This window comes from Myotis nattereri (genome assembly GCF_964212035.1).
Source record: "Myotis nattereri genome assembly, chromosome: 18".
Classification (NCBI taxonomy): domain Eukaryota; kingdom Metazoa; phylum Chordata; class Mammalia; order Chiroptera; family Vespertilionidae; genus Myotis; species Myotis nattereri.
In genome coordinates this window covers 17,917,425-17,934,935 of record NC_138093.1, presented here as the reverse complement: position 1 = coordinate 17,934,935, position 17,511 = coordinate 17,917,425, and the positions used below count along the sequence as shown (strand labels likewise).

The 17,511-nt window shown below is 42.2% G+C and overlaps 1 protein-coding gene across 4 annotated transcripts in view; it reads right to left on the bottom strand.

Moving 5' to 3' along the window:
• DNM3 (dynamin 3) overlaps positions 1 to 17,511 on the bottom strand; it is a 369,574-nt gene that overhangs the window by 79,408 nt on the left and 272,655 nt on the right. For all 4 annotated transcript variants that reach the window (XM_081113203.1, XM_081113206.1, XM_081113205.1 and 1 more), the window contains one exon: positions 8,739 to 8,850. In XM_081113203.1, the coding sequence (XP_080969329.1) occupies positions 8,739 to 8,850 (112 nt within the window). The remainder of the gene's footprint in view (positions 1 to 8,738; positions 8,851 to 17,511) is intronic.

Genomic DNA, 17,511 nt, shown 5'->3' with positions numbered 1-17,511 from the left:
ATAACGGCAGAAAGTTAAGACAGAGATTTCTCCCTTTCTTCCTACTCGAGATACTTGGAGTGTGGGAACCTGGCCAAAAAGCATGGGTTTCAATTGGTACGGAGTGAACTGTTAGCATGAAAGGCAAAGTATTTAGTATGTCGAATTGCCCTTTCCTGACAGCCCCTCCTCCAACATGCCAAGCCAACGGAAATTTTCAGCAGTCAATGCGTTTTTAAACAAACACCGCATCCTTGGTTTCAGAGAAGGTGGAAAAGAAAAGAAAAAAAAAAGGCGAAGAGAGCAGAAGGAATGAGTGGGTGGTTCTGGGGAAACAGGGTAAGCAGGCTGCGTCTGACCTCCTTCTGTACCTTTCTTTTATTTTGTAAATTATGAGCTTTGTCTTGGATCGGCCCAGGAAGCACTCACTGTAGAGTGGGGATGTGGCCAAGATAAACACTGGTCCACATTCAAGGGTTTGTCCCAAAAATGCAGTTATTTCTATAGGGGACACTGGATAGAGATACAGAGCAGCAGCCAGGGACAGGCAGTAGGAAAATGGGTCTCCTGTTTCAACTAGAGCTGCAAGAGTATGATTTATACCAAACAATTTAACTCACATATGGCTTAAAAAAATAGAGCGGTGATTCATTAGTCCCAGGGCGGCTTGAGTCCTCACAGGGTCAGATCCCGTGAGACAGACATGATGGGAAGGGCAGGGAACAGATCTGAGCTCTTTACACAAAGGGCCAGGGAGGAATTTTGAGCTGAGAGGCTGAGTTGAAGACAGCGGTTGGGAAAAGTCATGCATCTGTGCAGGGGACAGAGCATGGGGTGGAGTGACAGGTTGGGCTGGAGATCTGGCTTTTGGTTCTCAGAGAGGATGTGGAGGGGAAATCACACCTTCGGCAGTTTTCTGGTGGGCGGGTTCGGCAAGGATTTCAGGGGAGCGCTGTTTTCTGGAAAACAATGCCAATTGGTGACTTGGAGGAAATGTCTAATTCAAGGACTTTCACAGCCATCATCTTTAATAAAAACAGAAATGTAAAGACACTGATAAAACTGAAAAGGGGCTTCTTGGCCTTGTGCATTGCCGTGATAGAACCGTTCACAGCACTGGCTTACGTGAGACATAAGTAAGGGTAGAAGAATGAATGGAGGGGGGAAAGGAGTCTTTTGTAAAAAATACGCCAACTGCTCAAGAAGGCAGTAAAGCTCCCCACAGGGAATTTTAACAGTAGAAAAAGTCTATTTTGGAGAATAATGGGACTCCGGTTCTCCGAAGCAGTGCAATATTGCTGCAAATTCCTCAAGCAGATGGAATTTATTGCATTCCACAGCCGTGCAGCTTTGATCTAGCAAATCAGTTTCAGGAGTCCCACCAAGTATTTCTGCACGTTAGGGAATGACTGGCTTCCTCGCTCCATACAGATGGTTCTGTTTGTAGTGGCAACAGTGATGTCACAGAGTAGGGGCCTTCATCCCTAAAGGGGAGAAATGTACAAGTAGAGGATGTGGAGGGGCTCTGTCCTTTCCTGTCTCCTCAATCATTTCCCAACTATCTATGCTGGGAGAGGTGCGACAGGACTGGAGTGGGAAACTATAAATGCTCTGTGTTTGGATCCCTGAAGGTGCCTCTATTAGGGAATAACTAAGACTCTTCGGAACTGGTCAGGTAGCTGCTCCAAGCACTGAGCCAGCTAAGGACAAAGGGAGGTGTGGCGGCGCTATGGTGGGCATTGTTAGTCTTGTATCACTAGTCAGCTGAATAAACCCATGTGAGTGGCCCTCGCCACATTAATAAATATTCACGGAGGTCTGTGGCCATTCTTCTTTCCCTAGAAAGATACAGAGACCACTCCCCTAATTGTCATTTGTCACGAAGTATGGTTCAGTTTTGGAGGTTACCCAAAAGGAATTTCTGAAGTCCCAAGAAGGCTTCATTATAGTATGATTTCAACCTCCAAAGCAGCCCCAAAAGCATTATGACTTGGAGAGTTTTGAATACAGAGGTATAATGACATTCCAGGGCATTCCATTTTCTACTGCCAATTTTCATCTCTTAAGAAATCATACACTATATGAGAGAACCACCTATCCATATAGCTAATAGAAACCTCATAAAAAGTCTTGGGGTATATGGCCTAACATGTGGAAATGAATTTGCACCAAATTTCTTTTCAAGGCCTGCATGGATATGGGATCTGCTTCCTCCAGAGAACCAGCAGGTCAGCCTCTGAGGGCAGGCTTGTGAATCCTCGCGTCCCAACAGCCTCTCCAGCTCAATCCTGACTGATGGAGCTTCGAGCTGGGCTGTCCACAGGGCAGCGAAACCCCAAGACCCACCTAAGCAAGTCGGCTTCCTTAGCCAACAGTTGGGGAAATTCTCCCTCCAATGCCCATTCCCAATGATAGTTTCCAAATAAAAGGGGACTACTAAACGGGAAGATACAGCTTCATGAGCACATTAATGATTTTCAACAATAATGTACATGGCATTGAACACATCCACCCAGTTCTAGGCACTGTGCTCAATGTGATGTGTAACTGCCTTCACTTACTTAATCTGATCAAATCACTTGAGGAAGGCATTATTACTCTGAGTTTTAACAAGAATAAACAACTGCAAAGTTAAGTTGCCTGAGCCACACAGCTAATAATTGGAAGGGTCGGGATTCAAATGTGAGTGGATTTGACTTAACGTCTTCCTCCCTTCGCTCACACAAAATGCTCCAAAGAATTCGGAATTCCTACTGTTCATGTATAATTTAAGTCATGCTCTGGGCCGACAAAACTGTGCCAGAAACATCAGGCATTTGTTATATCATGCTCTTTAGATATTTAATCAAATTCACATTTGTTTGTATTCAAACTTATAGGAAAAGTTTATGTACATGGGTCTGTAAATAGTCTTGTAAAAGTGCTTTAATTGTAGCCTGTAACTACTGATACATGCACATACATTTTATCTATTTAAAAAAATTTCAATTTGAAAATGTATGAAATCCTACACATTTCTTTGATATAAAATTTTATAGTGGTCTTTATTTCAGTGTAATGGCCAAAGGAAATAGAAATAAAATTCTGCTAAATCCAAATTCAGCTTTAAATATATATATACTAGAGGCCCAGTGCATGAATATGTGCATGGGTGAGGTCTGGCCGGTCCAGCCCCAATTGGGGCAGATCGGGGCCAGGCCTGTTGGGAGGAGAAGATGGCGGGAGGTTGGCCAGCGGGCCCCAATCCAGAATGGGGTGGGTGGGGGCTGATCCAGGGCCAGTGGCCTGGGGAAGGGGCCATGGGTAGTTGGCTGGCCAGCCCTGCCTCTGATCAGAGTGAGGGGGCTGATTGAGGGCAGAGCTGGCTGGGGGGAGGGGCTGCGGGCTGATCAGGGTGGTGGGGTCCTATCAGGGGCATGGCTGGCTGGGAGGAGGGGCCGCAGGTGGTTGGCTGGCCAGCCCTGCCCATGATTGGGGTGGAGGGGTCGGTCGGGGGTGGGGCTGGGTGGGGGAAGGGGCTGTAGGAGGTTGGCCAGCTGGCCCCGCCCCTATTTGGGTGGGGGGTGATCAGGGGCAGGGATCGCCAGGGGGAGAGGCCGCTGGGGATTTGGCTAGCTGGCCCCACCCCCAGATCTGGCCTCCTGCACACCCCCTACTGGGAATCGAGCCCCAAAAGTGGGCATGTGTCCTTGACCAGAATCGAACCAGGGACCCTTCAGTCTGCAGGTTGTTCTGGTTGTTAATGGCGTTTCGGTCGCTGGCTTTTTATATGTATGTACTAGAGCCCCAGTGCACGAAATTTGTGCATGGAGTGTGTGTGTGTGTGGGGGGAGGGGGTTCCGTCAGCCTGGCCTGCACCCTCTCTAATCCAGGACCCCTTGGGGGACATCCCTCTCGCAATCTGGGACTGGGACCGCTGGCTCCTAACCACTCACCTGCCTGCCTGCCTGATTGCCCCAACCACTCTGCCTGCCTGCCTGACTACACCTAACTGCTCTCCCCTGCTGGCCTGATTGCCTCTAACCGCCTCTGCCTTGGCCCCCACCATCATGGCTATGTCTGGAAGGATGTCTGGAAGACGTCTGGTCCAATTAGCATATTATCCTTTTATTAGTATAGACTAGAGGCCCAGTGCATGAATTCATACACAGGTAGGGTCCCTTGGTGATCAGGGCCATCGGGGCCGTCTCACCCGGTCCAGATCGGGGCCATCAGGACCAGCTTGCTGGGGCGAGGGACCATGGGACATTTGCCGGCCACAGGAGATTGATTGTGGGAACGCACTGACTACCCAGCCAGGGGGAGGGACTGCAGGAGGTTGACTGTGGGAGTACACTGACCACCAGAGGGCAGCTCCTACATTGAGCATCTGCCCCCTGGTGGTCAGTGTACATCATAGCTACCGGCCAGTCGTCCCATCATCGGTTGTAACGGTCGCTTAGGCTGTTTATATATATGATAATTTAAATATATTTTTATTTATTTCAGAGAGGAAGGAAGGAGAGAGAGATAGAAACATCAGTGATGAGAGAGAATTATTGATTGGCTATCTCCTGCACACCCTCTACTGGGAATCGAGCCCCAAAAGTGGGCATGTGCCCTTGACCGGAATCAGACCAGGGACCCTGCAGTCTGCAGACTGACACTCTATCCACTGAGTCAGACTAGCTAAGGTCAGGTTTAAATATATTTTTAAAATACTGTGGCTGCTCAGAAAGAATGCTACATTGTGGCTCAGAGAGGTTGTGTGTGGGTTTTGGGGGTAGATCAGTGCACCGTGGGAAACTGAAGCCAGGACTCCTCATTTCCACCTTAGGGTCACAATGACACTGCTCAAACAAGAAGCCTATGTTTTGCTTTGGATCCAGAGAGATCAAGGACTGAAGCTAATTAAAAAGTACACATGGGGGAGAACTGTACAGTTGGGCTGTGGCAGTATATACAGATATCCACTGTAGTTCATCAAATTGTAGAGTAATTATTTATTTGCCTCTGTCTCTTCTACTAGACTTGGAACTCCCATACAGTAAGAATGACAACATTTTAAAAATCTGTTAATCTCTAGAGTCCAACACAACAGTGATGGATGAAGGGGAGGAAGGAAGGGGAGGAAGGAAGTGGGGGAAGAGGGTGGAAGGGCAGGAAACAAAGAAAAATAATTAGTAGAAAACTCCAAGAAAAATGACCTAAGAGACAGAAGAAACAGAGTAGCAGAATATTATGATATTAATGACATGAAAACATTCCATCATGTGAATGTGATAGAAAAATATGATGGGGAAAAGCATGTTGAAAAAAAGTGTGCAAACTTAGTTGAAAAATCAAACTGGTCTGAAACATCATTTTATTCCAGGTTAGGTGACAGCTATTTATCTAAATGAAGCCAAACCTTATACAAATAAAAAATAATAATCAATGTAGAATTTTTCCAATTAAAATAGAATTGTAGAAAGCAGAGCTTTTTGAGTCTAGACACATGTCCATGTATGACACATAAAAGTTTAATTATTAGGGTAGAGATTGACTGACTGGCTGTTGACTTGATGGCTTTATTGATACAAAAACAAAACAACCCACTTAGACAGAGGCATCTCTTATTAGCTTTATCTGATGTCTTCATCAAATCTTTCTAAATTAGAAATAACTGTATCTGAAAGTATCCCTTCCCCCAAGTCTTATCTGTCACAAAACGGGATGTTTAGACAAGGGTTCTACTCAGATTGTTCTCAGTAGTAAGCAGCCATTTAACCATCTGAAAGTCAAGCAATCGTGTAATGTAACCTGGTGCATAAAAAAATGCAAATAGTGTTTATGATGAAAACTGAGAAAAGTAACGTCCATGGCGTGCTGCCAAATTTAATTTCCTGCCATGTCTTTGGCTTGTAGTAAAACACCCCTTTGTCCCGATCTCCCAAACCACTATGCAGAATGTGTGCTTCTAAATAAATAAAAATCATGTGAAAAGGACCAAAATTGATTGTTGTAGGACTGGCTTAATCTCTAGATTTACTTAAAATTGAGCATTCTGCAAAAAAAGAAAGCTAGTATTTCATTGAGCTGCTTCTTTGTGTAGAGCTGTGGACACGTGAAAATTCAGATTTATAAAAACAATTCACTGAAGGGAAGGTAACTGTGCTTTTCCAAGACAGTGTATTCCTCACAAGAGATGCAGTACGTGATTTATGTAATGGTAAACATGCATAGTGCATTTAAATATGCTGAAAAAATAAAATAAGCTGAATTAACAAAATTATTACTTAAGAAAACATTTTCACAAACATTACAGTTACATGTAAGAAATACACACACACACACACACACACACACACACACAGAGGTTTTATATAACCAAACATATTTGGGAGGTAGAAATAGCATAAAGTCTCACTGGACTATATTATCCACAGCATTTTAGCTCTTTCTTCTACTTGTTAAAGAGAGTAATATGTGATAAATTGATCATCATCATCATAAATAAAAATAGGATGCTTATTTATGTCCATTCTATTCAGTGATTTTCTTGCATTATCTCATTCAATCCTGTCAACCAAGCCATGGGGACTTGTGTTATCTCCATTTTAGGAATGGGAGTCTTGAAACATAAAAAGGTCAGGTAACCTTCCCAGCATCTCACAGCTTGTATGAGAGCATCTGGAATGTCAACAGGTAGCCAGACACTAAAGCCTGTGCTCGAACCCACCATGGGCTCTACTGCTTCTCCTCATAACCAGCCATAATGATCTTGAAAAATGAAAATCGTATCACGTCACTAAACTGGCTCGGAACCTTCTACCGATGTCTCACCTCACTCAGAATAAGCCTCAAAAATGCTCACCACTCCTCCGAGGCCTACACAACCTGCCCCCAACCACCCTCGTCTTGGAAACACAACCATTCCTGGCCTTTCTCTGTGTGTTCCAGACACACTGACATTTTTGTTGCTCTTCTGAGACACTGCACTGGCTTTGCCCGTGCCAGTCCTCTGCACAACTACTCTTCCCGACTTTCTCATCGTTTACTCCCTCCCTTCCACCATGAGCCTACTCAAACGTCCGCTCTTCCAAGGGGCTCCCCTGATCACCTTTCCTAAAATAAGGCTCACCTGCCCTCATAGCATTGGCTATCCCTTTAACCTACTGTATTTTTATTGAGCTTATCGCTCTCTTACATCACACTACAGTTATGCGGTTATTCACTGCCTTGATTACTATCTATTCCTTGGGGGCGGGACCTCACTCCTCACCTCTGTGTCCTGGTGCCTAGACTGGATGCCTGGAAAAAAGCATGTGCTCAATAGGCTTTTATGAAATGAATGACTATGAAATCAACCTAGAATGTTCATACATTTTTAATATAGAATGCTTGTGAAATTAAACACGCTACCATCAATAGGTAGGGAAGAGTAATAAATAATGATCAGAATGAATAATAATTTTTTTTCAATGCTTTCTCACGTTGGTCTTTAGAATCGTAGTTATCTAGGCAAGTATGTGTGTACACAACTGGTCAAAGCTGGATGACTATGAAAATCATATATCTACATCTCTCTGCCTGGCATCATCGGGAAAGGGTCTGGTGTCACCCCATTTGGAGTGCACAGGAGATATTGTGTGGGTTCATCATTTTAGGTGCTAACCAGACAAAGGAGGTTGGAATGGGGATAAGAGGTATACGTGTGAACTAAGGTAACAGCAGTGAGAACATTTTGGCACAAATCCTTGATCCTTGGTCTCAGAATTTCGTTACATTCCAGTGTAACCACAGGGACGTGGTCAGGTCGTAATGTCCCCAGAATGCCTTCAATGGTCCCACGCTGCGCCCATATCTCAGACTCACTCTGTCCTGTTTGGGGCCTGGAAATATCCCTACCTTTGTGTGACCAGTCCTAAAAACTGATATAGAGCCCAGGAAGCACCTAGATAGTCAAGCTGGACTCAGTCCCCAAGGCTAAGTCTCAGCACTTTAGTCCTGGGGGGCACTGGATAGTACAATGCCGTGTGGGGAACAGCGAGGAAGCAGTGAGGGCTGCTCATGTGCAGAGTCTGTTTAACAGTGTGTGGATGTGTGTTGGGTTGGACTTCTGCAAAGCGGAAATCCAGACCTGTCTGTATAATATTACATTTTCCAAAGAACACAAATAGAAGGTCTGTTTATTAGCTTGAATGAGAAAAGTGTCTTCAAGACACTTGAAGTATATTAATAAAGATAAGTGGGAATAGCTATATATTTTTTTGTTTCTTCACACTCACAGTAACATTAACCAGAGTTTGAACAGATATAATTTGGAACAGGTACTACAGACATAATAAAAGAAGGTAGCTTTTTATAAAAATAAGTACATTTTTAAGAATATAAAATAGTGTCACGATTAATTATATATACATATATATGTGTGTGTATATATATATGCTATGATTATATGAAGAATGCTATAAACTGCTTGTATTAATACCATAACAACTGTGGAGTATCATATAAAGGAAAATAAAATTTTAAGTTACAACAAAGAAACTATCTCCTGGTCTGAGGTTATATATATATCATGTTTTATGGTAGAATGGGGCATTTTCTTTCAGTCTAAATATACCGATAAACTTCTTAAAATAGAAATCTAGTGGAGAAAAATATAAGCAAAGTATTGCTTAAAACTGTGCCAAATTAGGTCAAAGAAGAACTAGTTTCTTTAAAATATAACATGTAGAATTCTGTTTTCTTAAAAATGGTTAATAAGTTAAAAATAAGAGACTTCTCCCACTTACTAAAGATTTGTCGGGATAGACGCCAGCCCTTAGCAGAGAGGCCTTCCAGCTGTCCACGTCCTCCTGCGAATCACAGGCCAGCTCAAGGAAGCGATAGTCTTTGTATACATTCCTGGAGTTAAAAAAAGACCATGCTTTTAGTTCTGAACCAAATTCAGAATGATTTTTTTCTACTACTGCAGACAGTGATACAAATGGCAGACCAAACGGTTGGCTCAGTCCCTGGAAGGAAAAAACACAGACCAATTCGTTTTATTTAAAATAATTAGCGAATTCCTATATGTATGTATTCTATAATTTTTTAAAAAGCTAGCCATTAAAGGATTCAGTTATTTGTACTGCTGAGCAAGAAGTTAAAAAATATCCGAACGCTCCCAATGGGATGAAATGGGTGCCCATGGAGGAGAGGTGCTCTGAGGGGGAAGCATTTGCTGTTGCCTGGTAATCAGATTAATTTTCTGAGACTATTTTACAAGTCTGAGTGACTCATAGAAGTTTACATTGCACAGCAGTAATCTTACATACCAAAAATACTATGCTAGATTTAACAACACAGAAATGATCAATATTGTAAAAAGGAGAGAATGTTAACCAGTGTCTATCAAGTGCATATTTGTAACTGTGGCAATACTATAATTTTATCTTCCTTTTCCTAATAATAAAAAAATACAAAAGATATAATAAATGCCCATTAAAAAAATCTGGGAACTAGATAAAAGTAAAAATTGGGACAATCATCCTGTTTTCACTGTTTACAGATAAACTTATTTCTTATACTCTTGTTCTCTGCATTTTTCACACAGTTAAGTTTTTATCTCCATTTCTATCAACTTGGTGATCTTTGTCAGTTACTATTATATCACAGTCATCTACTTATGCAATTACATCTTTATAAACATCCAATTATAATGACAATATTAATTATTATAAATATATGGTAATTTACTTAATCTCCTCCTAATATTAGACAGGTAATTTTCTATTTTTTTGCAATAATAAATAATGCTTAAATGAATATTTTTATCCATAAGCCTTTGTCACATTGATTATTATTTTCTGAGAATAGATTCCTAGAAATGGAGTCACAGGATCAAAGTTATGGTCATTTTTTAAGATACTGATATGCATTTCAATCACCTTTCCAGAAAAAAAATACCCCAATTTAGACAGATACTAGCAGTGTATAAGATTAACAATCTTTTTCTCTTCTTCTTTTTCATTCATGCCTGCAAGTCTCAATTTACACCTGAACCCAGATGGTTCATACACTTGTATCTCCTGTCCAGATCTGCACCAGATTCATGCTGCCTACAGACTTCTCCACTTGAGTATCTCAAAGGCCCCTTGACATGTATGATTGAATTGCCCACTGGTGTTCCCATTTCACAGAGCAGCAGTGTAATCAGAGATTTTGGGGGGTATCTTAGCCACCTTCCACTCTTTCATACTCCTCTCCCTTTTACCACCTAAATTTTTATTGCTGGTATATTGACGACCACCGTATTATCACCTCCTCAGTGGTCTCCAAGCATCAAATCTGTTCTCACTGAATCCTCATCATTTCCTGAAAATGTGAGTAGATATTTTCATACCTCTGTAAAACACGCTAATAGCTACCTGGGTTTAGGAAAAGACCACACTCCCTATGCTGCCTGCTTACAGAGCCCTGTGTGGTCTGGCCCAACACCTCCTTCCTCTTCAGCTTCTTCTCACACTCAGCTCTCCTCTCTGCTGCAGCCACACTGGCCTACTTTTACCTTCTCCAATGGGCCATGCTTGCTCCCAAGGTCTCCGACTATACTGCTCTCTCTGCCTGCAGCTCTCTTGCCTCCCCTTGTTACACAGTTAACTCCTACTCTTGCCTGGGAATCTCAGCTCCATCATCACATCCTCAGACACTACTTCCCTGACACCCCTGCAGGTCAGCTCCTCTTTCATAAATGCTTCTATTTCATATTTCCCTTTCCTTCGTAGCACTGATCACAGTTGGTGATTTTGACATTATGTTTCTTTTTCTTTCTCATTTACTTATGTATTGATTTTGATAATGTCTTCCCAACTAGCCCATAAAAAAACATGAGGGCAAAGACTGTATCATTTTTATGCCCATCATTCTATTCCCCAGGAGACTTGGGATGTTTTAATCATGTTTATTTTTTGCCATAGCTATATACTTGGATTTAGTTTTGTCATTTTGAAAACATTTTATAATACTCTTTACTGTTTCCTTTGTGTAGGGTGAGAAGTATATTACCTTTTTGGCTTCTATATATTTTTTTAGCAGTCTCAGTTCTACAGTAAATGATTATTTTTAAGTTTTCTAAATCATTCTTTAGTTCATTTTTGTATATATGAAATTCAGAAACAAAACAATAATTCTTGACTTATTAAAGAATTGAGAAGCTTTTTATTTGCCTCTACTTTATCTCATAATTGCTAATCTATCTAGAAATACTGACCTAGAAGATTATTTCTGAATTCTTGTTTTCACATCTCTTTAAGGGGCTCTTTTTATCTTTTTCTTTTAGTACTTTTGCACTCACTGTTGTTTCACTTAAGCAATTACTTAGCTGGAACTCTATATTTAACTTGAATAAATATTTATTATCAGGCATTTTGCACCTGGACTTTCCCATTTGTAATTATTACTTGGGTTTATACTTTGAGTTGGTCCCAAATAAAATTGCTATCTGGGTTTCTCGTGGGACCCATATCCACATTTCTCACACTGATTCAGTGAGGAAATATAGAAGTTTCTTTTTGTTGTCTTCCTGCTTAGCCCATTTTCCTTACTCAAGGTAAAGTATGCACTAGTCACTTATAGAATTTCAACCTGGTTCACTCCATGAGTCTTGTAAAAAGCGGACTGACATTTCTAGGGCTTTTGAGACTCTCCCTCTCTATTGCCAAGATTTCTTGGATATGACAATGGAGGGTGAGGAGCAAAAGAAGACCTTCTAATTTTTCACCATCTTAAAAAAAAATCATCTCATTTAATCTTCATAGCAATCCTGCAAAGTTGGTAAGAGAGCTGTTTGTCAGCTGAAGAAACTGAGATTCAGGGGGATTAGATAGGTGACTTTCCCAGGATCACATAGCTAACAAATGGCACAACCTGGGCCTACCACAGGCTGTGGCCTCCTTAAAACAAAAACTTGTTGAATGAATGAATGAAGAAAAGAACTATGGAATTAACTTGGACTATGTTTATTTTTAAAACCACCTTTTTTCATTTCTGATTGAATCCTTAACTTTCTACAGAAAACGTAAGATAAAAAAAGTTTAAGGAGATGAACCACAACAAACAGAATTTGTCATTTTAATGAAAAGTGGGGCATATTTAATGAAAGTGTACTCTCCAAGTACGAAAGTTTTATTTTTGGAAAGTCTGAAAGATTCTATCTCTGCTACAGAGCAGAAAGGGTAATGGATTATCTTACAATATATTATCATGACAAAATGAAAATCCATCAGTTTTTAACTATCTAATTACCTCTGTACCAGAGTGTTTAGCTACCATTTAGGTTTCCATTCAAGGCATTTCCACTGCACAGCACAAGTTCCTTTAAGATGTTAAGGTACAGGGAGGGCAAAGCTGGCCAAAGGCCACAGAGCCCTTGGCCAGCTGGACAGCACGCACAGCAGAAAGGGTACAGACTTTCCACATTCTCTAAGCAGATCTGAAGAATCCAGCTTTGGCCCTTTCTCACTGACCTTTCTCCAGAGTATTTTCTTTCAGGGGCTCTTCACATGGAAAATCTTGATTTTTTTCCCCCCTCAAAGGATAGCCAAATTCTTGAGAGGGAAAATAATTATCTGGTTGAAACATTAGAAGAGGGTCAAAGACTTCTGGTGGCTTTGGCTGCTTCATTTATACCCATTTTTTGAAGCTTCATCTCAGGCTGTGTCTAGACAGCCAAGCAGAGCTGGATACAGGGTTTGAAACACTGAACCGAGCTGATTTACGGGAAGCCTCATAAATTCTGTGGATGCAGCTTCCAGGTTCTCACCACATGCTGTAGCCGTATAGATAACCCACAGCAATTTGTACTGACTGCATTTTTTTTGTTGTTTAGTCTATTTCAGCTGCAATCATGCAGATAGGAGCTTCTGAATGATTTCACTATGAAATCAAATTGAACTATGTGTTTTACAGTTTGAAAAAATAAAAGTCACCTCAACATTAAAAAGGAGCAGGCGATTTCATCCCATGCATAAAGGGCTTCTAAGTGCTACCTGGAAGAGAATATGACCACACAATGAGCCCATGGTTTGATTATACATATAACTTTCAGTCATGTGTCATAAGAATGACTTTGGATGTTAAAAATGTGAAGTTTAATTTCCTTACCTATGAAAGCTCTTCAAGCATTGGAGACCAGATACTATATGCTCCCCAAGTCCTCAAGTCTCTAAGCCAACCCTTCTGCCAATTTTTTCAGATGTTTCTAATATGAAGAGTTATCTAGATAACACAGCATCCTTCTTGCCATCCCAGGAATTTGTTCTATTTTTAAAGGATTTTCTAAAAATAAGATGCCAGCAACTGATCACAAACCTCTAGCTACAGTATTATCCAGATGCGAGACAGAAGTTTGGTGGAATTCTTACCTGCATTCTAGTAAACTTTTACTAATGTAAGTTAAGTAAAATGTAGTAGACTATGGTAAAGACCATGAACACCTGTTGAAATCCAGGTTGTGCCATTTATTATCTTAGATGACATTGGGTAAGGCAACCTCTCTGAATTTGTTTCCTCATCTATAAAATGGGGAGAGTAACAGTATCCACCTCAGGCTTACTGTAAGGTTAGATGTGTAAAGAGCATTGCTTAATACCATGCCCAGCCTCAGGTAAATATACAAGTAAAATGTACAAACTACAACAGTTATTATTATGCATTATTCTCACTGCCTTTAGGTCCTTTGCACCTCCCTCCTATAAAACCAGACCTCTCCTGTACTGATAGGTCATTGCCAAAGGGACGAGATTCTTTTACCTGTTGATTTGATATTTAATCTTTGATATTTCCTTTTCTTGACATAGTGAAGAGCCCACCCAAAGAGGATAACAATTTTAAATAAAACATCTTAATTTTTAGCAAAAACTATTTTAAAATTCAAGAGTATTGCAAAACACATTTACTGTAAGTGCAGCTGTGGCATCAGCTGAGTCACCACCAGGCCTGACTCTCTCTGGCTGCCAATGGCCACAGAGCCAGGCCTGTGTCAGCATTCATCCCAGTCACCTGGAAGAGCTGAAAACATGAGTTTGGTTATAACTGTAGGGTCTTATTTATGATGAAAAAGATCCAGGTTACAGCGGAAGTGGTGGAGATTCTTTCAATATAGAATATTTCATGTAGAAATATTCTTGCTCACACTCAAATGCTCAGTCTGATGTCACATAAATTAAGAAGGCAATCTCAATAAAAAAAGGCAAGTCTTGCCGAAACCGGTTTGGCTCAGTGGATAGAGCGTTGGCCTGTGGACAGAAAGGTCCCAGGTTCGATTCCGGTCAAGGGCATGTACCTGGGTTGCAGGCACATCCCCAGTAGGAGATGTGCAGGAGGCAGCTGATCGATGTTTCTCTTTCATCGATGTTTCTAACTATCTCTCTCCCTTCCTCTCTGTAAAAAATCAATAAAATATATTTTAAAAAAAGGCAAGTCTGGAGTGAATCGCTAGTGGGAACTTGATCTCCTGGCTTCCTGAAGGGTCTAGGGTTCCTAGCCCCTGCCCCCAGACTTCACTGTTTCCTTCCCAAAACACAAGGAAATTCCACAAATAAGTGAGATCATGTGATATTTGTCTTCCTCAGATTGGCTCATTTCACTTAGCATAATATTCTCCAGGTCCATCTATGCTGTCCCAACCTGAGGCATGGAACAAACTGACATACCTCCATGTGGGGGTGGGGGTATGAGAAGAGATACATCAAAGAACTTGTATACTTACTAGAGGCCCGGTGCACGAAATTCGTGCACTGGAAGGGGGGGGGGGGTTTCCTCAGCCCAGCCTGCACCCTCTCGCAATCCGAGACCCCTCAGGGGATGTCCGACTGCAAGTTTAGGCCCGATCATCAGGCCTAAACCGGCAGTCGGACATCCCCCTCGCAATCCGGGACTGCTGGCTCCTAACCACTCACCTGTCTGCCTGCCTGATTGCCCTAACCACTCGCCTGCCTGCCTCATCACTGCTAACCACTCTGCCTGCCTCATTGCCCCTAACCCTGCTGCCTGCCTGCCTCATTGCCCCTGTCTTTACCTGCCTGCCTCATTGCCCCTAACCCCTCTGCCTGCCTGCCTAATCGCCCCTAACCCTTCTGCCTGCCTGCCTGATCACTTCTAATTGCTTGCCTGTGTGCCTGATCGCCCCTAACTGCCTCTGCCTTGGCCCTCACCACCATGGCTTCGTCTGTAAGGACGTCCGAAATGATGTCCAGAAGGTCATTTGGCTGTCCAGTCTAATTAGCATATTATGCTTTTATTATTATAACTATGCATAGCCCATGGACACAGGCAATAGGGTGGTGAAGACTCGGGGGTCGGGAGGTAGGAGCTGGAAGGAAAGGGATAAGGGAGGGGTAATGGGAGAGATCTGTAACACTACCAATGATAAAAAATATATATTAAGAAATAGTAAAGTAATCAGTTAAATGTTAAAGTACAAAGACTAGTGATTAAATGGTGGAATGTGCATTCTCATTGCCCTCATTTGCCAAAAAAAAGAAAAAGAGAGAGAGAGCACGACTAGGAGAACTGACTGATTTGATTGGTGTGTTATAAAGGAGAAATTGAGCAAGCTCGTGCCTGGAGGACACATGTGTTTCTCTTCCATTCCAAGATGCCCTGGTGAGCTCCCCTGTGGAGGAGGCCTGTGGATGCTCGGCTGTGGCTGTGACTGCAGGGGGCTGAAATATTAGGGAGATATTTGGCTGCAGATCTAGGCCCATTTGTTTTACACTTTATCTGTTTGTCTCCTGTGCTTCTAAAAACAGCAACAACAAATTTTAACTGGAGGGGGGGAAGGAAAGGGTGTGATTTATTGACCCCCTAAAACTCCAACAGTGAGGGCTGGCTTTGAAGAGAGGTTAATGGTTTGGGCTGCAGATGGGTTAGACAGGAAGTGCCGGAGGCCTTCTGAGTGGAAATGCCCAGTGGGCAGCTGGAGCTGTGGGACTGGTGTCTCAGCATCATAAATAATAACCACATATATGCGGCTGTGAGGCTGGGGGCCATGGAAACTTGTTTATTTTCTTTTAATACAGCTTATTAGCTTCATTAAGTGTTCTCCCATAGGAGGACAAGCCAAACAGCCACAGGTCATGTGTCTACTAGTACTTGGGCATAACCAATAGCAGGCAAATTAGTCAACATTACAATATCCCTTGAAAAAGCTATTGTTGCAATCTGAACTTCATTTAGCCCAAAGCAATGAAAGCCTTTAGACAGGAATAAAAAAACATAAAAAAGGCAACTTGGGAGGAAAGCAGGGAGAGAACCACAGCTATTCTCAGTCTGTCTCCATTATTAGGTCAGAAGAGGTTGTGGTAAAGATCTGCTCCAGCTCAGCATTTCTGAAATCCAGGGAGTAGACCCAGAGTGGCAGGGCCTCCATGCCGTGCCCTATCGGGTGCTAGGAAAGGTGCCGGCTGTCTGTACCAGCCCAGCCTCTTTCCCTTTAGCAGTTAGTTCTCAAGAATCACCTTGGGTGGGATCTTTCTTTTGTGTTAATGACTGACCAATAATAATCTCTATATGTAAAAGGCTAATATGCAAAGTGTCCCCTCAGGAGTTCGAATGGGAGACTGGGAGTTCAATTGCTCACTATGATGTGCGCTGACCACCAGGGAGCAGTGCGGAATGAAGGAAGGCCCCAGCTGGCAGCCAGAAGGCCCCTGATTGCCAGCCAGGCCTAGGGACCCTACCCGTGCACGAATTTCATTCACCGGGCCTCTAGTTATATAAATTCTTTAAACATTCATTTTTTTTTTAACGTTTTAAAGAACTAGATTTCTGAGGAATTATCAACACAGGAGAAGCAAGACCTAATTCCAGATGGCACAGTATGGATTAAGCCGAAACAAGTTTGTGACAAAATATGGAGAAATTGGGTTTCTTTTGCCCCCCATATACCTGGAGAAAGGTTGATGGGAAATCTTAGAGCCTGGGTGAAGGTGAAGTTATCTGTATAAGTTTTTCAGTATTGAGGAGAACAGGGCAGAGGAAAATTCTAGAAGGGTAAGAGGGACTGGCATGTCATGATAGCAATGGTTTTCCATAATGGCTCCCCACAAAATGAGCCTATCAAATTATTTTAAATCATTACCTGTCACCATTATTATCATTCTTTTAACTCTGTCAAGTTATATCAAAGTCATTCCTAGAACTCAGTTTGGAAGGTTCTGTATGAGTTGTGATCACATGGAGAAACAGCCTTCATGCCACTGCTCCCGACAACAAGATGTCCTGGGTGCATCAGGACATCTGGGCTGCTCTGTGAATAGGGCTGCATATGACGGGTGCTGACCCCTGCCCCTCCCGGTCACCAGCACCACCTCCATTTAGGCTCCGCTCAGTGAGACCAGGACTGGGGAGGGAAGCATATAACCAGAAGCATAAAATTGTTTAAGGTTCCAGATCTGTTCACACACATCAGTCTCTTTGTGTCAAAAAGAAAAAATCTGGAAGCTTGGCTATTCAGCGACTTGTCTGAGGGGACCATTTTAGGTACACCCACAGTTTTCAGCATAAATGGATATAATTGAATAG